This window comes from Oncorhynchus tshawytscha, linkage group LG17 (genome assembly GCF_018296145.1).
Source record: "Oncorhynchus tshawytscha isolate Ot180627B linkage group LG17, Otsh_v2.0, whole genome shotgun sequence".
NCBI classification, from domain to species: Eukaryota; Metazoa; Chordata; class Actinopteri; order Salmoniformes; family Salmonidae; genus Oncorhynchus; species Oncorhynchus tshawytscha.
The window spans coordinates 11,580,638-11,606,000 of NC_056445.1; the positions used below are offsets into that span (position 1 = coordinate 11,580,638).

General features: G+C 44.5%; 4 protein-coding genes across 9 annotated transcripts in view; 1 reads left to right on the forward strand and 3 right to left on the reverse strand.

Moving 5' to 3' along the window:
• Positions 1-5,056, forward strand: part of LOC112217161 (receptor-type tyrosine-protein phosphatase zeta) — a 60,839-nt gene extending 55,783 nt beyond the window's left edge. For all 3 annotated transcript variants that reach the window (XM_042300171.1, XM_042300174.1, XM_042300173.1), the window contains one exon: positions 3,965-5,056. In XM_042300171.1, coding sequence (XP_042156105.1) covers positions 3,965-4,108 — 144 coding nt within the window. In that variant the 3' untranslated portion in view covers positions 4,109-5,056. The remainder of the gene's footprint in view (positions 1-3,964) is intronic.
• Positions 5,057-6,648: 1,592 nt separating this feature from the next.
• On the reverse strand, positions 6,649-11,877 carry LOC112217162 (HMG box-containing protein 1-like). 2 transcript variants are annotated; one of them, XM_042300177.1, is made up of 11 exons: positions 11,777-11,877; positions 10,635-10,736; positions 10,145-10,352; positions 9,855-9,990; positions 9,418-9,529; positions 8,316-8,428; positions 7,966-8,122; positions 7,706-7,850; positions 7,264-7,527; positions 7,008-7,149; positions 6,649-6,890 (listed from the first exon to the last, which is right to left on the reverse strand). In XM_042300177.1, exons 1-11 carry the CDS (start codon positions 11,832-11,834, stop codon positions 6,873-6,875), a joined length of 1,455 nt encoding a protein of 484 aa, XP_042156111.1. In that variant the 5' UTR covers positions 11,835-11,877; the 3' UTR covers positions 6,649-6,872. The 2 variants fall into 2 exon arrangements, with proteins under 2 accessions (XP_042156111.1, XP_042156110.1); XM_042300176.1 differs by having other exon boundaries at positions 10,635-10,821.
• A 2,431-nt stretch (positions 11,878-14,308) lies between these two features.
• On the reverse strand, positions 14,309-20,650 carry LOC112216867 (cAMP-dependent protein kinase type II-beta regulatory subunit). Its single transcript, XM_024377004.2, has 11 exons — positions 19,928-20,650; positions 19,360-19,395; positions 18,799-18,854; positions 18,436-18,519; positions 18,206-18,312; positions 17,551-17,704; positions 17,105-17,206; positions 16,532-16,606; positions 16,378-16,446; positions 15,975-16,119; positions 14,309-15,809 (listed from the first exon to the last, which is right to left on the reverse strand). The coding sequence occupies exons 1-11, from the start codon at positions 20,211-20,213 to the stop codon at positions 15,673-15,675; spliced, it is 1,251 nt and encodes a 416-aa protein (XP_024232772.2). The 5' UTR covers positions 20,214-20,650; the 3' UTR covers positions 14,309-15,672.
• A 98-nt stretch (positions 20,651-20,748) lies between these two features.
• On the reverse strand, positions 20,749-25,187 carry bbs10 (Bardet-Biedl syndrome 10). 3 transcript variants are annotated; one of them, XM_042300179.1, is made up of 3 exons: positions 25,099-25,187; positions 24,641-24,867; positions 20,749-22,928 (listed from the first exon to the last, which is right to left on the reverse strand). In XM_042300179.1, exons 2-3 carry the CDS (start codon positions 24,838-24,840, stop codon positions 21,098-21,100), a joined length of 2,031 nt encoding a protein of 676 aa, XP_042156113.1. In that variant the 5' UTR covers positions 24,841-24,867; positions 25,099-25,187; the 3' UTR covers positions 20,749-21,097. The 3 variants fall into 3 exon arrangements, with proteins under 3 accessions (XP_042156113.1, XP_042156115.1, XP_042156112.1); XM_042300181.1 differs by having other exon boundaries at positions 20,749-21,977; positions 22,050-22,928; positions 24,641-25,125; XM_042300178.1 differs by having other exon boundaries at positions 24,641-25,130.
• Between the last annotated feature and the right edge of the window lie 176 nt (positions 25,188-25,363).

Genomic DNA, 25,363 nt, shown 5'->3' on the forward strand with positions numbered 1-25,363 from the left:
AGAACATGGCCAAGATGTTCAAATGTTCATAAATGACCAGCATGGTCCAATAATAATAAGGAAGAACAGTTGAAACTGGAGCAGCAGCACAGCCAGGTGGACTTGGGACAGCAAGGAGTCATCATGTCAGGTAGTCCTGAGGCATGGTCCTAGGGCTCAGATCCTCAGAGAGAGAGAAAGAGAGAATTAGAGAGAGCACACTTAAATTCACACAGGACACCGAATAGGACAGGAGAAGTACTCCAGATATAACAAACTGACCCTAGCCCCCCGACACATAAACTACTGCAGCATAAATACTGGAGGCTGAGACAGGAGGGGTCAGGAGACACTGTGGCCCCATCCGAGGACACCCACGGACAGGGCCAAACAGGAAGGATATAACCCCACCCCCTTTGCCAAAGCACAGCCCTCACGCTATGAGGGGTGGCCAGTCCTCTTCTGGCTGTGCCAGGAAGTAAATAGCTCTCACACACACCTGGCCAGAGTGCGAATTACACCATAACACTCAGGGAGTCTCTATTGAGTGGCCTAATAATAAAGACGTAAATGAATCCAGCATCCAAACTGCATGTATAGTCTTGCCATTTGATGAATGGAAATAGACATCTGTTACAAAACACCAATAATTGTTTCCTAATGACATTCAGTGATTGCCATTGATTAGTTCTACATTAATTGATGTGTTTGTAGCCTGAAAAGTCAGGACACCTAAAATGAGCCTAAAACTGTCCTGGGAAAAAAACGGGATGGTCAGGCTAACACCCAAGGTCAATTTACAAGACTAGGCTATAATGTGTACTAACTATGAACTTGAAATAGGCCTATTAGTAGCCAGTGTGTAGTGGTAAAAAATAAATTAAAGGTGAGTAAACTATGATTGCCAATTGTGGTGAAAAGAGTTATGCTGTCACGTTCATTAAATGGAGGAGACCAAGGCGCAGCGTACTTCTTCTTTAATAAAGAACGAACACTGAACAAAACTAACAAAACAACTAAAACTAACCGTGAAGGTAATATGGCTAGTGCAGAACAGGCAACTAAACATAGATTAACAACCCACAAAATACCCAAGGAATATGGCTACCTAAATATGGTCCCCAATCAGAGACAACGAAAAAACAGCTGCCTCTGATTGAGAACCAATCTAGGCAACCATAGACATATAAACCCCTAGACCAGAAAAACCCAGAGACATACAAAAACTCCTAGACATACAAAACTAAACAAACCACCCTCGTCACATCCTGACCTAACCAAAATAATAAAGAAAACAAAGATAACTAAGGCTCAGGGCGTGACAGTGCCCCCCCCCAAAGGTGCGGACTCCCGGCCGCAAACCTAAACCTATATGGGAGGGTCTGGGTGGGCATCTAACCTCGGTGGCGGCTCTGGTTCTGGACGCCGCCCCCCTTCTTTACACTGAGTCCGCTCTTGTAGCACTGACCCGTGGATCATCGCCGGAGGCTCTGGTCTGCGGATCCTTGCTGTAGGTCCCGGGCTGGGGACCCTCGCTGCGTGGATCATCGCCGGAGGTTCTGGACTGGGGACCGTCGCTGGAGACCCCGGGCTGGGGACCGTCACTGAAGGCCCCGGGCTGGGGATCGTCGCTGGAGGCTCCGGACTGTGGCCCGTCGTTGGAGGTTCTGGACTGTGGCCCGTCGTTGGAGGTTCCGGACTGTGGCCCGTCGTTGGAGGTTCTGGATTGTGGCCCGTCGTTGGAGGTTCCGGACTGTGGCCCGTCGTTAGAGGGCCCGGACTGTGGCCCGTTGTTGGAGGCGCCGGACTGTGAACTGTCGCCGGACGCTCTGGACTGGGTACTGTCGCCGGACACTCTGGACTGACGAGGCACACTGTAGGCCTGGTGCGTGGTGCCGGTACTGGTGGTAGCGGGCTGGTGACACGCACCTCAGGGCGAGTGCGTGGAGGAGGAACAGGACGTACTGTACTCTGGAGGCGCACTGGAAGCCTGGTGCGTGGTGTCGGCACTGGAGGTCTGGAGTGTAGAGCTGACACAACCCGTCTCGGCTGGATGTTTATTTTCACCCTGCAAATGCAGGGTGCTGGCACAGGACGCACTGGGCTATGCAGACTCACCGGAGACATAGTGCGCAGAGCCGGCGCAGGATATCCTGGTGCAAGGAGGTATACTGGCGACCAGGAGCGCTGAGCCGGCACTTTCCTTCCTTGCTGGATGCCCATTCTAGCCCGGCCAATGCGAGGAGCTGGAATAGAGCATACCGGGCTACGAATGCGAACTGGAGACACCATGCGCATCTTTTGCATAACACGGTGCCTGACCAGTCACACGCTCCCCACAGTAAGCACGAGGAGTTGGCTCAGGTCTCCAACCTGACTCAGGCAATCTCCTCGTGTGCCACCCCCCAAAAAAATAATCTTGGGGCTGCCTCTCGGGCTTCCGTGCTAGCCGTGTCCCCTCGTATCGTCGCCGTTCTTCCTGTGCTATCTCCACCTGCTTCCATGGCAGGATCTTGTCCCCTGCCATTACCTCCTTCCCAGGTCCAGGATGTCCTCCACTCCTCTTTCTCCCGGGTCCAGGATGTCCACTCCTCTTTAGTACGCTGCTTGGTCCTTTTATGGTGGGTTGTTCGGTCACGTTCGTTATATGGAGGAGACCAAGGCGCAGCGTGGTACGCCTACATCTTCTTTAATAAAGAACGAACACTGAACAAAACTAACAAAACGAACAGTGAAGCTAATATGGCTAGTGCAGAACAGGCAACTAAACATAGAATAACAACCCACAAAATACCCAAGGAATATGACTACCTAAATATGGTCCCCAATCAGAGTCAGTAATAAACAGCTGCCTCTGATTGAGAACCAATCTAGGCAACCATAGACATATAAGCCCCTAGACATACAAAAAACCCTAGATATACAAAAACCCCTAGACAATACAAAACTAAACAAACCACCCTCATCACACCCTGACCTAACCAAAATAATAAAGAAAACAAAGATAACTAAGGTCAGGGCGTGACATACGCTCTCTATACTTTCAATGCATTTTTCTGAAAGGGTGTGTGAACTTGCATTTACCCTCCACTAAAGCCTACACCAGAGCCGGTAGCCTACCCTCTCAGCCGAGGCAGTTTTACACACAAGAACACATGCAGAAAAGGTAGCCTACGTTCAAATAATGCATGAGTTGAATCAAAAACATTCATTAGTTATTGCTTGGAGTCTTCACAAATCTTGTGACATAAAACAAACATTACTTTTCCTTTCTTACATTAATGACATTTATGACTGTGTTATTTGTAACTATTAACCATTTAACAATTGCTTATGTTAGCCAGAACTAATTGTAATTCGTAACATATCCTGGGTATGTTTTGCCGTGAATACGGTCCTCATAGGCACACAAATCCAAAATATTGTGGCCTATGCCATTGCAAAATCGAAAGCTTTTAACCGAAAGAGTCAACTATAGGTCTACTGTCATTAACGTACACTACATGACCAAAAGTATGTGGACACCAAAGTTGGAAGCATAGAATCGTCTAGAATTTCATTGTATGCAGTAGCATTAACATTTCTCTTCACTGGAACTAGGGGCCAAGACCAAACCATAAAAAACTGCCCCAGACCATTATTTCTCCTCCACCAAACTTTACAGTTGGCACTATGCATTCTGGCACTATGCATTCTTGCCAAACCCATGGTCATCCATCGCACTGCCAGATGGTGAAGCGTGATAATTCCAGAGAACGCGTTTCTACTGCTCAAGTGTCCAATGGCGGCGAGATTTATGACAGAGAGGTGGGGGTGTTCGTTTCATTTGGAATCTTTTATTTTAATATATACCACTGTAAACATATTCATCACTGAATTAGAAGAATGGACAAATTAGAACTGAGCCCCCCTGACTCCTCCGTAATTTGCACCCTGTACCTGGCCCATCCTGTACTGACTCTGTCTTTCACCACTCCGCTCCTAGGAGCAGTACCAGTTCATGTACAGGGCCGTGTTGAGTCTGGTGGACAGCCAGGAAGACCAGAGGGCCCTACAGTCCCCTGAGACCAACGGTTCTGTCCCTCTGGGGGCCACCACTGCAGCAGAGAGCCTGGAGTCCCTCATGTAACCTCTCACACACAGACACAGAGAGCACCACACGCTCTGGGAGATACACTGTGCTCTATGTTGAGAGAGAGAGAGAGACATGAGCTAGCAAATTGTGAGTAATAGGCTTAGCTAGCTACAAAATACATGAGATTAAGCATCCAATTATCAGAATAAAACATACTGTTTTGCATGTATGACCACACATTGCAACTGGCTGCTAGGGGGTCTGGTATTCTGTGCCTTTTGTAATTCATGTTGTACTTTAAAACTGTTTTGATACTAATGCCAAATGTTCTGTACTCTTTTTTAAAAAATTTAAAAGTTTGTTAAAGTTTTTGAGTTATTTGATTTAACTATCTATCCCTTTTGGATTGTCTTATTTGTATGTAATTACTTAAAAGGGATAAATGTCCTTTCTGTATTCTGTCATTCTATCTACTGTATGCTTCTTGCTCTTGTGGATGACTTGTGTAAATACTGGTGTTAAACTTGGAGAATAAGAGATGTTCCATTGGAAAGGTGAAATTCTGTAATATTATCTCAAATTATGTAAATAATAATAGTTGACCACTATCAAAAGGCCAAATGTATTTATACCTCTAGATTTGATATTTTATTATGAAGTTGACTTTCTAGCCATTTACAAACGTTATTACTGTTTTTTTCCCGTCTGTTTTCTTTTGGGTGGGGGGGCATTACTGTGTTGATAATTTAGTTCAAATATCAATAATGCTTATTTGTTATGTTTTGATCTTTTTTTAACATGATAAAGTTTGGACTTTTCAGTAGTCATAAGGTTATTATAAACAGCACTGTATATTTGAACAGGATGAGTAAATATGTTCTCTAAACCTTAACCTCGTCATTTACTATCACAACAAACTGTTGTCGTCAGTAATCTCTCCTGTCACCTCAAAGAAACTCTTTCAAACAAAAAAAAAACAGTTCAGATCCATGCTTTTATTTATACTATAATACAAGACTGTTGTGGGTACAAGTTTCAGGAGGACCTGTACATTATTGGTGAAGACAAATAAATAAACTTAATCAAATCAATTTCACAATCTTGATAGTTAAACTGAGATTGAGTCCGAAATTACACTTGCGCATAGTTGTACTTGAATTATTGACGTACACAACACATATCCGCCGTACAGAAGATGCAGTGGATATAGTGCATAATTGCAGTGAGAGTATGCATGTCCGTCCCATAGGTATGTTAACATCATTATAATATAACATATGGCCTGGTCGTTTGTCACACACCCAGTGCACTTGACCTGGGTAAGATATGCCCAGGTCCAAACCAACCCCTAACCACTGGACACTATTGTAGATACGTGATGAATAAATACGATCTACTTTAAAGGAAACATCCACTCAAAAACTACGATGTGGCAAGTGACACTTTGCTTCTTGAAAGTCCAGCATCTTGAAAACCGCTGACATGCTCACATTTTGGTATCAACAGTGGACTAATGTAACAAACACCAAAAGATCGTTTTTGAGTGTGGTTTTCCTTTTAAGTGCCTAAGGGGTAGGTGTCCATTTGGAATACAGCAAGAATCAAGGTTAAGCACATATCCCACCCACCCCCCTCCCTCCCTTCCCCTCTGCATGTACAAAGTGAAAATAGTCATAATAAAATTAAATAGCAATAACATATAAAGTTATACAAATATAGGCATAATCGGAAGCATTTTTAAATTCCCTAGACTCATCTCTGGTTGAAAAATAGACATGTTGTTTTCACCTCCCCTTTCCCTACTCTACAGCAGCACAGGGGCTCATGTTTTTCAAGCTATAAGGTATGAAATGACCTGAAATGAAGCAAAAATGATTTAAAAAAGAATACATTCTTGCTTTGGAAGATTAAGGCAAGTCGGACATAAAAAAAATATCTTATGTTCAAGCACAGTTAGTATATTATATATACAGTTGGAGTCGGAAGTTTACATACACTTAGGTTGGAGTCACTAAAACTTGTTCATTAACCACTCCACAAATGTCTTGTTAAACTATAGTTTTGGCAAGTCGGTTAGGACATCTTTGTGCATGACACATGTCATTTTTTCAACAATTGTTTACAGACAGATTATTTCACTTATAATTCACTGTATCACAATTCCAGTGGGTCAGAAGTTTACATACACTAAACTCAGTGCCTCTGCGTTTGAAGTTAGGCCTTGAAATACATCCACAGGTACACCTCCAATTGACTAAAATTATATCAATTATCCTATCAGAAGCTTCTAAAGCCATGACATAATTTTCTGGAATTTTCCAAGCTGTTTAAAGGCACAGTCAACTTAGTGTATGTAAACTTCTGACCCACTGGAATTGTGATACAGTGAATTATAAGTGAAATAATCTGTCTGTAAACAATTGTTGGAACAATTACTTGTGTCATGCACAAAGTAGATGTCCTACCAACTTGTCAAAACTATAGTTTGTTAACAAGACATTTGTGGAGTGGTTGAAAAACGAGTTTTAATGACTCCAACCTAAGTGTATGTACAGTTGAAGTCGTAAGTTTACATACACCTTTGCCAAATACAGTTGGAGTCGTAAGTTTATTTGGCAAAGGTGTATGTAAACTTCAGACTTCAACTGTACATCTATATATGCATCTAAAGTGTGTGTGTGTGTATGTGCGCGCGCATGTGTCTTCCGTGTACTGCCTCCCCCCATACACCCCTCTTCCAAGTTTGCCCTCCCCTCCATTGCCTCCCTCTCTTTTCTCCTGTCATCTGCCTCATCCCTCTCTCGTGTGTCTGCGTCTCTTAGTTCCCCTGGGAACCCTGTAACGGAGAACAAGATGAAGAGAGAGGAAAGGTTAGGAACAGTTCCAAGGGGCTGATATTAAAATGAACACCATGCAATAGGCTTCATAGGATATGTGTGTGTCCTCTCCTCACTGAGTTGGTTCTCTTGCGTTTCCAGCAGTCAGGATTGAGTCTCTTCTGCTCGTCAGCCAGGGCCTTGGCCTCCATGGTGTACATCCTCCTCTCCTCTCCTCGCATCTTCTTCCACTTCTCTCCCAGGATCACACTGATCGCTCTGAGGGCAGCAAACACACACACACACACACACACACACACATATTTTCAATTGATTTTTTTAGTCCAGGGAATTCTGAGATTTTTTTGCACACACAACCGCGCACACACACACCTGTTGTCCTTCCCAGGGTACATCTGGGTGTACTCCAACCTGAACTTCTTTGCGAATAGCATGAATGCATTCATTGGCCGCTTGCACTTTGTGGGCGAAGCCACCCCGGCTGCTCCTGAGTCCCGCTGGCTCTTAATTGGCTTGTTGCGGTGTGTGCCTTGGTCGGGGCTGACGGCGCCCCCGCCGGACTGGGAGGCCCTACGCTGCCGGGCCATGCTGCTCAGAACGTACACCGCCGACGAGTCCAGGGGAGTGAAGTCATAACTGGTGTGAACAACACAGGAACACAAAGAAGACTCACACACTGAGATCTGAGAGGCTTTAGCTCAGGGGGATTAACACAGTCTTGAGCTGCGGTTCAAATCCAGTGTGTCACACATGCGTTGTAAACTACAGAAATGGACACTACCGCCGCTATTGAACTAACGCTGAGAGGTTTTACCTCCTGAACGTGTCGAACACCAAGGAGTCGTCAGTGTGGATGGCATCTCTGTGTCCAGGAGGCAGACACACGTCACCCACCATCACCTCATAGCACGGGATCCCATACTGCACCACGGTCAGACTGGGGTAGAACGACGACCAGCCTGCCACAGGAACACACACACACGTTAGAAAAACACACGTTACACACACCTTATACTTTACATACATTACACACACATCACACACATCACCCACACACACACCCAGGCCTCTGACCTTTGTTTCTGACATAGAACGGGTGGTCCAGCTGACACTCAGAGGACAGAAGCCACTCCCCACAGGCACCTGGGTCAAAGGTCAGCTTGAGGACGGACTGGCCAAACGCCCGGCTCTCTGTGTGGGACACCAGCCTCAGGCCCTCACGACCATATCCCTGAGGACAAGACACAACAGGGTTAGTGATGGGGAACTGTACTCACAAGGGGCTCACAGGGAGATAGGAGATGATAGGAAACAAGATTAAAGAATGTCTGTTCATTTGTGTTACTCAGGAACGCATCAGTCCACTGAGCTTGGCATTATTGTACCTTCAGGGGATGTGATATTGCCTCTAAATGAGTATGTACCTTCAGGGGGTGGGATATAGCCTCTGTCTCATCGTCTAAGTCTTCGTCCGACACCAGTTTCTCAGCATCCTGCCACTCCACACTAGAACCCTTATGGAACTGCAGACGAGTGCCTGAGGACACAGGAAGAAATATATTTTTAAAACTGATTAACGGTCATTGCACAAGGTCAGGCGTTTGGGTACCGGAAGTGATCACATTGACGTATACAGTCAGTGGCAAGTATATTAGGTACATCTAGTACCGGGTACCAGTACCCCCTTTGCCTCCAGAACATCCTGAATTATCTGGGGCCTGGATTCTACAAGCTGTTGGAAATGCTCATTGGTATCAAGGGATCTAACTTGTACCAGGAAAACATTGCCCACACCAGTACACCAGCCTGTAATGTTGACACCAGGCAGGATGTGTCCATGGACTCATGCTGCTTACGCTAAATCCTGACTCTGCCATCAGCTTGACGCAACAGGAACCGGGATTCGTTGAGCCAGGCGATGTCTTTCCACTCCACAGTTGTCCAGTATGATCACGTGCCCACTGGAGCCACTTCTTCTTTAATCTGATAGGAATGGAACCTGGTGTGTTCGTCTGCTGCAATAGCCCATCCATGACAAGGATCGACGAGTTCTGCGTTCTGAGATGCCGTTCTGCACACCACTGTTGTACTGCGCAATTATTTGTCTGTTTGCGGCTACCTGTTAGCTTGCACGATTCTTACCATTCTCCTTCGACCTCTCTCATCAACGAGCTGTTTTGGCCATCAGGACTGCTGCTGACGGGATGGTTGTGTTTGTCGTGCCATTCTTGGTAAACCCTAGACACTGTCGTGCTTGAAAAGCCCAGGAGGGCGGGCCGACTCTGGGATACTGGATCCGGCGAGCCTGACACCGACGATCATGCCATGCTCAAAGTAGCTATGGTCACTGGTTTTGCCCATGCTAACGTTCAATAACTGAACAGTAACTGAATGCCTCGATGCCTGTCTGCCAGCTTTATATAGTAAGCCACAGCCACTTGACTCACTGTCTGTAGGAGCAATCCCTTTTCGTGAAAGCGGTGGCGTACCTAATAAATTGGCCGATAAGTGCATATATATATGTACCTTTGAGGAAGCAGTGCCAGGCAGTAGGTGGCCAAGAGTGGCTCCAGCCCATGTCATCGTCATCAGACACAGAGGAGTGACAGTACACAGCAGACTCACACTCACTACTGACCTGTAGAGAGGAGAGAAACCAGACGGGATTATCACCAAAGCAGGATCAATTAGTTAGCTAGATAACTTTCACTTATATTCTCAAACAACTCCATATTTCTTCATTCATGGGGAAAGACAATTGACTTCAAATTGTCTAATTGTCTAATTGTGTGTGTGTGTGTGTGTGTGTGTGTGTGTGTGTGTGTGTGTGTGTGTGTGTGTGTGTGTGTGTGTGTGTGTGTGTGTGTGTGTGTGTGTATTCTCAGTAAAAGCAGTGCTGTGCATTTGCTGCACTGGTCCAGTGTTGCCACCTAGTGGATGTAGTGTAGGATAACAGATCTTACCCTGACACGCCTGCTGCACTCCCTGTGTTGGCCTCCAGAGGGCAGGCTGCTGGAGGTCAGGGGAGGCCGGGTGTGGGGAGGCCGTGCGTAGGAATGGAGGTTACTACTGGTGCCAAAGATGTGGATGGGAGTTGAACTGGGGTAGTTAGAAATGGACAGTTATGAAGTATTAAAATGGGAGCAGGTTTGTGTGTGTGTGTGTGTGTGTGTGTGTGTGTGTGTGTGTGTGTGTGTGTGTGTGTGTGTGTGTGTGTGTGTGTGTGTGTGTGTGTGTGTAAAACATCCCTTACCTGACGACCTGAGTGGAGCCCTGTAGCAAGGGACTCTGGGGGCCCGTGGCAATGTGAGCTAGCTGTGTGAGCCAGTGTGTGTCCGGGGGCCCGGCCGTGTGAGTGTGTGGGTGTCCGTCACGTTCCTGATGGGACACCCTCGCCCCCACCTGAAACACAACGGCGGCTGTCTGGTCCTCCTCCACCTCCTCCAGCTCCGGGAGGTCATCTAAGGGGAAATGATAGAAATAGAATAACTGGGTTGACCAGAGTTATTTTAAGGGGTTAAAAATGTAAATAGAACAGCTAGAATGAACAGAGCTCAAAAAGCATGATGTTTCACAGTAGATCAGGAATGATGTATTTGCATCCCTCTGCTTAATGATGTTTAAAAGGTGCTTTCCAATTTAAAAGTATGCTAATGACTTGCCATTACCTGTACCTGTAGAAAGTGTAGCCTACATTACACATGTATAATCACATCATAAACATGACATTGGCTTATGATTACCGTATTCCATGTGGCTGTCACTGGTGGGGCATCCGGGGGAGGAGGGCAGCTGTTCTTCACACTGGAGCAGGACCAATCCCTGGTCTCTACCTGCCTCTGGCCCTGTGATATCCAACATAGTACTGCTGCTGCTCAGAGGACTCTTAACTTCCCACACCATGTTATAATGCTTCTTTAGCTCATCTGACTGGACACAAACATACACACGCCATTCATTCGTTCATTAACGATTTATTAACAAAGTTATTGAACGTGAACACAATATGTTTGACTAGGGTGACCACATTTAAAATAACCAAATGCGGGACAACTGGATGATTTCACGGGACATTCGCGGGACAGTGTTCCCTGGTGTGCAACATTGGAAAGGGGTGAGATGAGGAAGGAAAAGGGGGGCTGTTCTTATGCAGAACCAATTACGCCTTTGCCTTTTGTCAACATTTGTTTTGGAAATTGAGAGCAACTATCACAAAACAAGAAAGACTCATATAATTGTGTAATCAACGTAGACAGAACTTTTTCCTTTCGATTCCTCAACAGCGTCATGTCATGCAGGCCTCGTTTATAAACGTTCAGGACATCGCGCATGCTCATTTGAGCTCATTCATTCAATACCGTGAATGGAGAATAACTCACACCCATAAGTTTAAAACCACGAAAATATCTCCTAAATAGTTATACCCGCCATTGACAGCAAACTTTATTACTGCCGAGTGATTTGGTTTTCAACTAAATACTTACATAGTAATACACGATCCCATTGATTTGGCAAACGCAACCTAATTTGGCTAAGGCTTTGTCAAAATACAGAAGTGTCGAGCTGACAGAAATTGGACCTTGTGCTATATGCAGAAGTAGAAAAGAGTAAAACATGTCACGAGGAGCAAATGTCAATATTTGTATACAATGAAAATGAAAGTATGAGCGAGCCTATGCATTCGTCTCTTGCTCAAGCTGGTTATGAAAACTAAACGCCAACCATGAACATTGTATGCGATCTGACATGTCATTCGAAACTGAAGGAGGCAATGTCAAATTCACCTTTTTCCTATCCGTCTGTAATATTCTGCTATTTATTTCTTCATTTCATTAATTAAACCCTTTGTCTACTGTATTTCTAATAAACTTTCTTTGCAACTCACCAAAACAGTCGCCATCAACGAGAAGTGAGAGATAAATATTATTCTTTTTCGCAAACATTATTGGTGACTTCAGACGTCAATCTATGGCTTCTCTCTTGTTAATTGGTTATTCGCCGAGTAAATACACCCTCGTATTTGTTTGCGCTGTTCCTTTTGGCTGTAATCCATGTCCCTCATCTCTTAGATGGCTCTAATTGGGCGACTTCAAACAACCGTGCAACTAGCTATTGTAGTTTTTTATACTGTATGAGGTTTGGTTACAGTTTTGACTACAATTTCAGGGACTGGCAGACAAAGACAGTCAAAAAAATAAAGGCACGGACTGACTTTGATAAAAGGTTTGTAAACATGCTTGCATTTGCTGTTTGCGTTTACATGTGTAATATACACAACAGTAAAATACGCAAATGGTCAATTATTTATACAAAACATAAGTTTATTGCAATGGAAATTCAAATAACAGTTAAGATGCTGAAAATACTCAGGAAATTAGGTGTATTGTAACATTACAAGAAAAATGGGAAACTGCAAAACAAGTGCCAGAGTGGACCCTTAAAAAAATATTAAATTAAAACAAATCTGTTTTTACACACAGAACACTGACATTAACACCATGACACACGGAATGGCACGTAGGTAATTACAGTGCCCTGCGAAAGTATTCGGCCCCCTTGAACTTTGCAACCTTTTGCCACATTTCAGGCTTCAAACATAAATATATAAAACTGTATTTTTTTGTGAAGAATCAACAACAAGTGGGACACAATCATGAAGTGGAACGACATTTATTGGATATTTCAAACTTTTTTAACAAATCAAAAACGGAAAAATTGGGCGTGCAAAATTATTCAGCCCCCTTAAGTTAATACTTTGTAGCGCCACCTTTTGCTGCGATTACAGCTGTAAGTCGCTTGGGGTATGTCTCTATCAGTTTTGCACATCGAGAGACTGAAATGTTTTCCCATTCCTCCTTGCAAAACAGCTCGAGCTCAGTGAGGTTGGATGGAGAGCATTTGTGAACAGCAGTTTTCAGTTCTTTCCACAGATTCTCGATTGGATTCAGGTCTGGACTTTGACTTGAATCCAACACCTGGATATGTTTATTTTTGAACCATTCCATTGTAGATTTTGATTTATGTTTTGGATCATTGTCTTGTTGGAAGACAAATCTCCGTCCCAGTCTCAGGTCTTTTGCAGACTCCATCAGGTTTTCTTCCAGAATGGTCCTGTATTTGGCTCCATCCATCTTCCCATCAATTTTAACCATCTTCCCTGTCCCTGCTGAAGAAAAGCAGGCCCAAACCATGATGCTGCCACCACCATGTTTGACAGTGGGGATGGTGTGTTCAGGGTTCCCTTCTCACCTCATTTGCTCACATTGTATATAGACTTGTTTATACTGTATTATTGAGTGTATGTTTGTTTTACTCCATGTGTAACTCTGTGTCGTTGTATCTGTCGAACTGCTTTGCTTTATCTTGGCCAGGTCGCAATTGTAAATGAGAACTTGTTCTCAACTTGCCTACCTGGTTAAATAAAAAGGTAAAATAAAATAAATAAATAAAAGGGTGATGCGCTGTGTTGCTTTTACGCCAAACATAACGTTTTGCATTGTTGCCAAAAAGTTCAATTTTGGTTTCATCTGACCAGAGCACCTTCTTCCACATGTTTGGTGTGTCTCCCAGGTGGCTTGTGGCAAACTTTAAACGACACTCTTTATGGATATCTTTAAGAAATGGCTTTCTTCTTGCCACTCTTCCATAAAGGCCAGATTTGTGCAATATACGACTGATTGTTGTCCTATGGACAGAGTCTCCCACCTCAGCTGTAGATCTCTGCAGTTCATCCAGAGTGATCATGGGCCTCTTGGCTGCATCTCTGATCAGTCTTCTCCTTGTATGAGCTGAAAGTTTAGAGGGACGGCCAGGTCTTGGTAGATTTGCAGTGGTCTGATACTCCTTCCATTTCAATATTATCGCTTGCACAGTGCTCCTTGGGATGTTTAAAGCTTGGGAAATCTTTTTGTATCCAAATCCGGCTTTAAACTTCTTCACAACAGTATCTCGGACCTGCCTGGTGTGTTCCTTGTTCTTCATGATGCTCTCTGCACTTTTAACGGACCTCTGAGACTATCTCAGTGCAGGTGCATTTATACGGAGACTTGATTACACACAGGTGGATTGTATTTATCATCATTAGTCATTTAGGTCAACATTGGATCATTCAGAGATCCTCACTGAACTTCTGGAGAGAGTTTGCTGCACTGAAAGTAAAGGGGCTGAATAATTTTGCACGCCCAATTTTTCCGTTTTTGATTTGTTAAAAAAGTTTGAAATATCCAATAAATGTCGTTCCACTTCATGATTGTGTCCCACTTGTTGTTGATTCTTCACAAAAAAATACAGTTTTATATCTTTATGTTTGAAGCCTGAAATGTGGCAAAAGGTCGCAAAGTTCAAGGGGGCCGAATACTTTCGCAAGGCACTGTATGTGCAGAGGTAGGCAAGATAAACCCTTTCAGTTGACTGATAAAACTGGTTCAGAGATTTACTTGCATTGAAGGTTGAACATCTATCTGACAGAGTATTGGCAGGTTAAAATAATGACACTTATGAAATCTCTGGTTCAACAAGGCAAATACGGTACTAAGCTATTAAGGAGAGCAGAGGGCGTGAATGACAAAGACAAATATTTTCTTTTTTTAGCAGACTGTACCAAAGAAACTATGTACCAAACGTAGGTCTAGCAGCAATATGCAAAATACTATGAGAATTTCCCTATCTGGTATTTCCCTTATGAAGACACCCCATGTTTTACCAGTTGGAAATATTGATCTCAAAAACAGCTCTCCAAAACACCCACTGATACATCAGAAATCACATGGGAAAAGACGCTATGTCAAAGAAACATCCTCTGACAACTTATCAACAGCTTATAAGATAATAACTAGTACAAAAAAAATGAAGTAAGCAACACAGTCCATGAATTCATTGGCTCTGTTTAGACCAACTTATGGATTTGTCAGGAAATACTGCCTTTTAGCTACTGAGCACCAAGTTGTGTCAATGTCCCATTTGATTTAACAAAAACAATACACCTCAGTTTAACAAAATGATATGCTACTAATGCTCTTCAACTAGATCATAAATGCTTAACTCAGGACTATAACACTATTACAAACTTCAAGTACAATATGCATTTTTAAATAAAGTTGAGAACTGCAAATAAAAGGCACACTGAAATATACCACTACCAGCTCTGTGTTGCTTTTTTTGTTCGGGAAACACTGTTGTTTTCATATGACATAAATTGTCCAGACTAAAATGTTACTCTAAAAAGTCACCAATACATCTGGGAGATAAGAAACAACAAGTGTAATCTTATTCCATTATGAATTCACATGCTTGGTGGTAACATTTATAGGCAACAACAAAAAAATAGCGACGTCTTTTTAAAGTGTTTTTCTGTGAGGGAAGGTTAAATGCCGGACAATAGATGACCCCGACGTTTCATTTTGAATCAAAAGCCGTAACGTGGTTTATCTATTAGACAAACCTGATAGAAGTGTGTCTTCATATGTACCATTTGGATATAAGGCCAGGAATGAATCTGAAGGTCATTAACAAACACCACTATGTTCGTGTTTCATACAAAATACTAAAACTACACAAATGGGATTCATCTCATATGAAGTCTGAGTTTGCAGTATGAACAAACCTCTATCGAAAAATGGTCTGATTGCTAATACTGTAATATAAACACAGTGGGTGATGTGTGTTAAAGCAGACTGATAATAACGCAGATCAGTACCAGGGGTATTTGGCCCCTCAGGAGAGTCTCGAAGTCCCTTGTTATAAAAACATCAGGTCTCAGCTGTCTATGCCGAGTGTACTCTATCACGCCGCGTCGTTGTCGTGAATGTCGGCGTTACGTCCGAACAGCGCGGCCAGCTGCTCGTCGTAGTCGACGATGTTCCTCTTCATGATGTCCATGCAGGGGCCCAGCAGACGCTCAAACGCCTGCACGTCCATCACTAGAACACACAAACACACATAGACAAAAACACAAGGACACCCACATCGGCTGAAGCTAAACATAGCAAGGCTATTGGATATCATCTAGACTAGAGAGCATGAGTATTGAGATCCTTCCTGGAGTGCAGTGCCCCTCCAGCTGATTGCAGTCATTATCTACTTACCTAGACACTTGACGTTTCCTACAGCGTACGCTGAAGCAGCCCGGGGCTTGTTAGTGACCAGAGCCAGCTCTCCAAAGTACTGTCCCCTGGTGCACATGGCAATCTCCACCTCCTCTTCCACCCCTTCTCCCTCCTCCTTTTTCAACTGGGGGTAACAGACAGACAGACAATGCAAGACATAGTGGTTCCCATAGGACAAACGGTACTATTGACATACTTGGTAACGGTGCTTTCAGCTCATTTTAACCGGTTAACACTAGTCAACCCACATTTCCGAGGCCGCCATTGAAAATAAGAATTTGTTCTTAACCGACTTGCCTAGTTAAATAAAGGTTCAATAAAAACTCAATAAAATGTGCAGGAATACGTATCAACAGTTCCAGAAGCATAGAGTAAGCCTTACCTTGCTCATATTCATGGTTATTCGCACTTGACCAGACTCTACTATGTAGAAGCAGTTAGCAGTGGCCCTCTGGAGGAACAGCAGCAGTTAGTTGCACCTCTTACATTTTACATGGACTTTCTCCAAATACAGGGATCATGAGAGAGAGAATTACCTGAGCGATAATCTGTTCTCCGTCACTGTAGGTCTTGGAGGATAGAACATCCACCACACACATCCTCTCAGAGACCTGTCAGGACAAGAGAGAACAGGAGCGGTAGCTGCTACAATGCTCTACTAGATGGCGATAAACACGCTTGTGCTGTAGTTATAGGTGTATATCATTATGCATTGAATATACTATAGAATGCTAAGTGTTAGGACTGTGCTAGTGATGCATTATTAAGGGCCTGTAAGTAACCACATCACGTTAAGGTCTACACCAGTTGTATTCGTCGCATGTGACAAATACAATTTGATTTGATTATCAAGAGTGTCACTCAGTCAGAATCACTCTCCGAGACATTTCCGTTTTGCATGGAATAATCCCAAATTAGTAGTTCTGACTTGTTCTTCAATCAAATAATGGTCATTCATTTGACAATCCCTTGAAAATGGCACGCAGTTGTCAATGGTTTTAGCGGCGCTGGGAGGTCTCCTTGCCCCCCCCTCCAGCCGGCAAATCGAACATTCTGCACCTTACTGAGAGGGTTTATTGATAACAGCCTACAGAGATCACAGTTGTTACCTGTAAAGATGTGAGCAGGGGCAGAGACTCGATGAAAGCCTCGTACATCTTCCTCTTCTTGTGGTTGTTCTTTACTATGATCCTCCTGAACATCAGTCGGTCCTGGAGTACATACAACATCACAGGCCTCAGATCCTTTCAACCAAACACCACACTACATGGTAACCCCAGTAACCAAGTTGCTTCAACACTCAAGTCAGTTTTACCATTTTGTTCCCGTAACGGTTAAGATTCTGATTTCAAGTGAGTAGGCTGATGCCTTCAGACAACTAAGACCTGTTGGCATGTTTTGCTTTAGGCATCCCTTCTCTAATTCACTCCACAATCTACCGGGGGGGCATAACCTACCATTCAAACCTACAGTACGTAACAGCCTACCTACACATCCTCTCAACCGTATCAGCGACAGTACAATCCGCTGGTTCACCCGAAAGCCTTCAACCTACCATGCACCAGAGGGCTCCCACAGAGGTGGCGATGATGGTGGCAGCCCTGGGGGTGTTGTACATCAGGGCCAGTTCGCCAAAACTGCCCTGGTTGTCATAGGAACCCACCACACGCTCCACCTTGTCTGATTTCATCAGGATGTCAAAGGTCCCTCTGGGAAAGAAGGCAGCATCATAATGATCCATTCATTAATTGCATAAGTATTTATTATATGGGAAAATCTTCTATTGCACCCAACTCTGGCCAATAGTAGTGCATAATACAGGAAATAGGATGCGATTTCAGACCCATCGTCGCCCGTATTTTTTGTAACCTTTATTTAACTAGGACGACGCTGGGCCAATAGTGAGCCGCCCTATGGGACTCCCAATCACGGACGGTTGTGGCTACTGCCTGGATTCGAACCAGGGTGTCTGTAGTGAAGCCTCTAGCATTGAGATGCAGTGCCTTAGACCCGGGAGCAGCGTCTCAGAGTAGGAGTGCTGATCTAGGATCTGTCCATCTAATTATATTCATCATGATCTAAAATACAAAACTGATCCTAGAACAGCCCTTCTACTCTGAGACGCTTTGTGGATATGGGCCCTGGTCTCAAAAAGTGTTGTATAGACTGTCTAGTCTGCTTACAATGTCTTGATGAATCTGAAGTCCTACCTTTCGATAACATAGAAGTTATCCCCATCGTCATCCTGGTCTATAATGTGTTCGCCAGCCTCCACTGGCATCTCAAACATTGCGTCCAGTACCTGGGACATCTGCTCCTGTTAACACAAACAGAGATATTTCAGTGACACGGCCCACAGCAGCATCCATATACAACATTTGTTGACTTTTCCTCAACGCATTTGTTCAACCTATAGTCTTTCCACCCCAATTCACTTTACCGGGTCTAGGTTTTTGAACAGCAGAATGTCTTTGCAGGCCTCCTGTAGCCTGTGCCTCTGCTCGTCGGTTTTAGGATGGGTGATCTTTTAGAGAGCAGAGCCATAATTAGCATGGATTATTATAGCTACTGTATCAGGTTCATGTACAGAGTGCAGACAGTCATCTAATCTCCTTCCCACCCTGTTTCACTCAGCATCTGACTTCTTATGCTGAAATGTTCTTTTGTTCCTGATAAATACACAAACGTTCGACCTAAACCAGTTTTGACCAACAATGGTTTGCAGTGGTCCAGCGGCATCACGTCATTAGCTAACTTGAGGTTAAAGGTCAACCCGATAGTGATGAAGGTTAAGTGATCTTACCCTGGGCTCTTTGTCCTCCTCCTCCTCATCATCAGGGTTGAATGCTTCAGCACACACTGTGGAGAGGAACAAGAGTCATCACATTACACTTGAGTGCCTCCTTCAGATTTCACTCAGGATACCAAGAGTGATTCCAGCCACACCAAACCCAGGAGGTCACATAGTCTGCAGTGTAATCCATTTCACCCAGCGTTGTTTAAGCCTGTAATGTCTATAGGTGAACATGCTGAACTCTAGACTGCTCCTGATACTTAAGTACTGTGTGCTAACCCTCTGGCTAGCAGACAGACGTTTGTGTGATCCTGCTACAGTACTATTAACATATGTGATAGTGATGACAGCAGCAATTGCTGCTCGGACTGGATCAATAGTCCCAGCCACAGAGAGTATATCATTACGCCCATCAAACACACACTTCAGATTTCATTTCCTGTCACTATCTGTAGAAAACACCGGAAAAGTGAGTACTTTTGTGGATGCAAAATACAAGGGACAACCAAACCAGAGTTCTTTAACTACACTATTATGAGATGACATAGCTAGAATATAAAACCTGCTTACCTGAAGATCTTCTCAAGAATCTGTTGATCACCGGAGCTAATAAAACAAAGTTACATGAAGATGAGATGTATTGATGTAACAAGGTTCTGGCTTAACAGATAGAGCATTCTGATCTAAAATCACCGTTGATTGTTTTCAGCTAACGTTAGCAAGCGAACATGGAATGAATCTATCTAGCTGGCGCTACTGATGCTCACACAGGTCAGGATAGCAACTGACACTTTCAGAAAGATCTTTCCACTCCGCACTGGCCAAAGTAAACAATATAGGGGTTATTCAAGGCGTGACGTGATTGTGAGTTCAATTGCCTTTTCTCGCCCTGGCATCTGTTTACCCACAAGTACAATTATCGCGAAAGTTGTCACTTTCCTCTGTCCACGAGGGATTGGTGGTAAAATGGTCAGTAGCTAACGTCAGCCGGGCTGACTACTGTAACTATAGCATAGTAGTAGCAAACCGTTAGCGAGATTGACATTCTCAGTGGCTGCCACCGTTAGCTACCTATCAAGGTTAGCAGCACCACAACGGGCAATGTTGACTTTTCTAGCAGAACGGTGATGTTAGCTACCTACGAATTCCTCCTCCTCATCATCATCATCATCTTCTTCATTTTCCGAATCAATTTGCATTGCCTCCTCGGCAAAATTGACCGATCTTCCACTGCTAACATTACCACCAGGTCGACCGTTAGCTGAATCTCGGGCATTGTCAAAGGCGGATCCTCTCCGATTCTCCTTCAGTTGGATGAAATACTGCAAGGCAAAGTCCAGAAGGTCTCCTGGCTGATTCCTCAACACTTCCACTGTAAAGCTTTGCAGCAGCTCCATCAGTCCGTCTGGGATTTCAATACTCATTTCTAATCGGTTTTATTAAGAGTCGGGCAAATAAAATGACTAAAAATAATATTCCAGCTCAGGCTTGCACGGGTTGACAGCTCACTTGAAAAATAATTCCACAGACACAGCCTTTTGTTACAAATGTTGTTGACGTTACACCCATCCTCGATTTCTGTTCATCTGTAGCTAGCTATAGCTTGCTAATTTAGCTACCGCCTTTTGATGAAACCCGAATGAAAATGGTAGTAAAAAACGCTAGCTAGCTAGCATCATTTTGCTGCTGGCTTCAGGAAACCCACGCATGTGACCCAGGTATCCATGACAACCAACCATCTAGAGATTGCGCACGCAGAATCATAGAAATAGACCAGTGAGCAGATCAGTCACCACTCCATCTCACTGGGAGCATCGTTTTCCCAGACAGTACAGAATGTTTAGAAACTATTGTGATTTTACCCGTCTCAAAATTCACATCAGTACATTATATATTTCGTCATGCATATTGACAGTATAGCATAATACTAGATTTTTTTGGCATAACAATTGTCCGATGTGGGCCTAGACTGTTAACCTTTATTTCACAAGGAGATTCCATTTGTAATTGATACAAACACAGCAACTGACCTGCTTAGAAGTGAATGAATAATAAAAAGTCTGGGTTGGGCAGAGTGTTTTCTCTACAATGGAGCGGAGGAGAGGCGATGAAGGAAACTGATCTGTCCTGTCGCTGTAACAATGTAACACAACCACACTCCTTTTTCATCAAATAAAAATCTGATTTACTACCATACAAATTCATCTGCAAAGACATACCAAACAAATAGAGGCTTTTTCAAGAAGTGAATATGAAACATTTGGATGAACAATAAAACAAAAACACAAAGGAATTCAAGTATGAGTTCTCAGTCACCCTCCTCCTCTTCTCTCTGACAGGCGTGTGAGAGTGTGTGTGAGGTATTAGCGTGTAGTACAGTGTCCACAGACAGTAGACTCCTGAGACACTGTAGAACAGCCAGGATCAGTTGATACTTACAGGACACTGACTCCACACCTGAACTAGAGCCAGAGCTTGACCAAACTGTCACCTCCTTTACCCCTGACCCAGATCCTGACCCAGACCCAGTGTCAGCCTGGACCATATTAGAACCATCCGCTGCCAGAACAGCACTAATTTCCGGCAGGTCCGTAGAGTTACCATGGTTACGCATGCAACTGAGAGTGTGTGCGTGAGCCTCCAGGTAGTGCCGAGGATTGTGGGAGTAGATCTGTCTGGGCACACTCAGTAGGGCCTCTGCTAGCATCCCCGAGACGGCAGGGTTGTCCAAATGTGACAGAGTGTGTGTGTCTGCGTTTGACTGAGTGTGCGTGTCTGTGTGTGACGGAGTGTGCGTGTCTATGTGTGACAGAGTGTGCATGTCTGTGTGTGACAGAGTGTGCGTGTCTGTGTGTGACAGAGTGTGCATGTCTGTGTGTGACAGAGTGTGTGTGTGACTGTGTGTGACAGAGTGTGTTTGTCCGTGTTTGCGCTGTAGGAGTGTGTGGTGTAACAGGAACTCAAAAGTCCCGCCCACGGAAATGACACAAGGCTCCATCACGTCTGTGCGTGCTGTTCTCTCTGTAGCTCTAGTCCTGTGTTTGGGGCCCCAGGTAGTATGCAGCATGTGTAGAGCATCTCGTACAGCACACACACTCTGTTCCGTCTGGCCCTCGGTCAGTCCACACACAACCAGACTGTGGGGTCTGCCCCTGTCCTCTGCCTTAGGAAACCCCACATTGACGAACCTGGGAGAGAAAACCACATAATTAGAATAGTGTGTGTGTGTATGTGTGTGTGTAACTATCCTGTTACCATACCTGTGAGCTCCCAGCACCAGCGGCCGGCAGAAGGTAACCGTAGCAACGTGTTCCTGTCCAATCACAGCCCAGTCTGAGACAGGTTGGGCTCCACTGAGCACAGAGAACAAGGTGAGGTCGTCTTCACACACACACTCTAACACACACACCCCATACCTCCCCACTGCAGCCAGGAAGGCCTCTGACTGTCTGACTGATGAGAGGAGCAGAGACACTCCTAGATGCTGTAGAATGACACACACACTGTCTAACCTCCTCCCTAATCTCACACACACACTTTCTATCTCTCTATTAGCCCCACCCAGCTCTAGCACAGTTCCATCAATCAGCAGGCTGGGTTCTAGGGGTTCTGTCACCGCTAGGGCCCTGATTGGTCTATGGTCACGGAGTGGGAGGGGTGTAGAGAAATCTGCATGTATGACCTGGCCCTCCAGGAGACGGGAACAGCCAATAGGGAAGCCTGATACTGCTGTGTGCAGAGCAGGGAAGTGTTCGTTAATGAAGTCGCCATGGCAGCTCCAATGCGAGAGCAGCTCACAGGTCAGTTGGCTGATGATTTCAGCATGAGTAGGGCTGATCCGGGTGTGAAGGAAAGCACTGAGTAGGCGGCACAGAGTGTGTGTGTCTGTTTGTCCTGGGGTGTGTGGGTCTGAAAGGGAGGAGCCATGTGGAGCCACTGCAACAGTGATGACATCACTGAGCTCGTCCAATCCGAAGGCCAACAGAGCTTCAGCCAAACGCTTGGCGCCTGCGCCTTCCTGGCGGGCTTTTCGGGTGTGTTTCTGTATCTCCCGTAGCAATGAGGCGAGCAGCAGGACGAAGGTCTTGGAGCCATCTCCAGTCACCGAGCTGTGTCTCCTCACACACTCCACCACCATCCTACACACACACACACACATAGAGATTTCACAAAGTACTGTAAGCATGAACATGTGTGTGTCTATATATGTATGTACACTACCGTTCAAAAGTTTGGGGTCACTTAGAAATGTCCTTTTTGTCCATTAAAATAACATCAAATTGATCAGGAATACAGTGTAGACAGCCAATAGCGCTCCAGTATACAATCACTTCACGAGCTCAGGTCATGCCTGGCCCAGCATGCATTTGTAGTCTGCTTGTGTGCTGCTACAGCTCCTTACTTTAAATACTGTCATGGCGTTCGCTAAATATTTTCAGAAAGAAACTGACAAAACACACAGGTGCTAAATCAAGGTGTCTTACAAAGATGAGGACCAAGAGCAAGAGAGGGAGTGTGGTGAAGTGGTGTCCACAACTAAATAATCATTGCGGAATCTGAAAAGACACATAGCCCAAAAGCATGATGGTGTACTTTACTACGTGCACATGCTAAAAGAAAGGAACGAGGTGAGTAGCTAATTACGTTTCATTGTAGCAAAGTATTTATACATAACAAATAAGATCTCTTAAAATGTTCCTTCATTTTTCTTAGATTATCTATACAATGGGCCATAATTGATTTTCATATTCCAACTTTCAAGGCGCTTTCTGTTTTTGAATTAGTTGTTTTGACTAAAAACCTTTAGGCCTACCTACAGAAGAAGAAAATAACAACTCTGCATCCCTGCCCAGCCTGGCAAGAGTGGCTAAAAGGTGGTTTAGCATCCTCAGTGGCTCTGCAAACTTGGAAAGGATATTCTCCACTGCTGACCTGCTCTCCAGGCACCATCACATGAGCCTGAAGACACTGGTCGTCTCTCCAGGCACCATCACATGAGCCTGAAGACACTGGTCGTCTCTCCAGGCACCATCACATGAGCCTGAAGACACTGGTCGTCTCTCCAGGCACCATGAGCCTGAAGACATGAGCCTGAGCCTGAGACACTGGTCGTCTCTCCAGGCACCATCACATGAGCCGGAAGACACTGGTCGTCTCTCCAGGCACCATCACATGAGCCTGAAGACACTGGTCGTCTCTCCAGGCACCATCACATGAGCCTGAAGACACTGGTCGTCTCTCCAGGCACCATCACATGAGCCTGAAACCAGTCTCTGGCCAAACTGGTGTTTCTAAAAAATGAATTCCAAGGAACTCTAGACTGGGCCTAATAAGGCATTTTTCATTTAAGTCGCAGCTTATATGCACAATTTATAGACTATAACGATTTAATACAACAAACCTTTGTTAAAATGCTGAGTGCTTAATGTCCCTGACTCCCTACCAGCCTAGTGTGTTCACAATATATTTCTTTGTAGGCTATAGCCTTGAAATAATTTTAATATAGCCTAAATAATCCATTTTCGTTCCTTCTTGGGTTCCCTGTCTGGCTCCCGGCCTATTTAGAGTGTTTATATGCTGTTTAATATGACATGTAGCCAATTTGAAATTATGAGCACGTCTTACATTCACCTGTTCATGTTTATTAAAGTACTTTTTATTCAAATCACATGGTTTGGTTTCAATACTCCACAACCAAATAGTAGGTCCAGGTAGTCCAAAAAATATGTGGGTGTTGGTTAAATTGTGGGCGGTTTGAATGGACGTGGAGCGCTGGAGCTGTGCGCAGGCATCGCTCCATGAGCAATGAGCGAGATTTCCGACCGCTTAACTCCACTGTAACTTGTGTTACCTGGCCAGCGGGTGTTCCACCCGCAGGGCTGTGAGGATGCGTGTTCCGTGGCGCGTCAGCAGAGTTTGCCCCGTGTCCCGTGTGAACAGCACCTGTCCTCCATCAGGACCAAAGCTCCTCCGGATCACAGCCTCCAGGACACTCACTGTCTGCAGTACGGAGTCCAGCTGCAGACACCGAGGCTGCAACCGCATCCCCATACCAAAGACCTGAGAGATGGAGAGAGGCTACTTGTCCAGGACACACAGACACAATTGGGTTAGCTGGGATTCACTGGCTTCAATGTGACGCTGCACACATTTCATATGAATTGAAGTAGCTAGCTAGCCTACTTCGATACTGCGCGCCTGATCCTCAAGCTCTTTTATCTTGATGAGTGAAAGGTCACTTTATGGTAAAACTATACTGACTACATCCAGGATAAAACACCGAAATTCTGATTGTTTACGTGAACTCACCTTGGTGTGGAAAAGCTTCCTTTGGTTTCCTAGGTACCTCTTCCTCTGATGGTGTTGGTAAATCACTCAGTTTAAAATCTGCATGGCGCCCTCTAGCGACGGGAGGTCATATATAACTATATTTCTCTACGATCAGGTTTATTATGGTATTGCCACCATCAGTTATGCAAGTCTGATGTTATATTAACAGATGATACAATCGATACAATCGGATTCAGTGCATTAGGAAGCGAACAGGAGTCAATATTTATGTATAACTCATAAA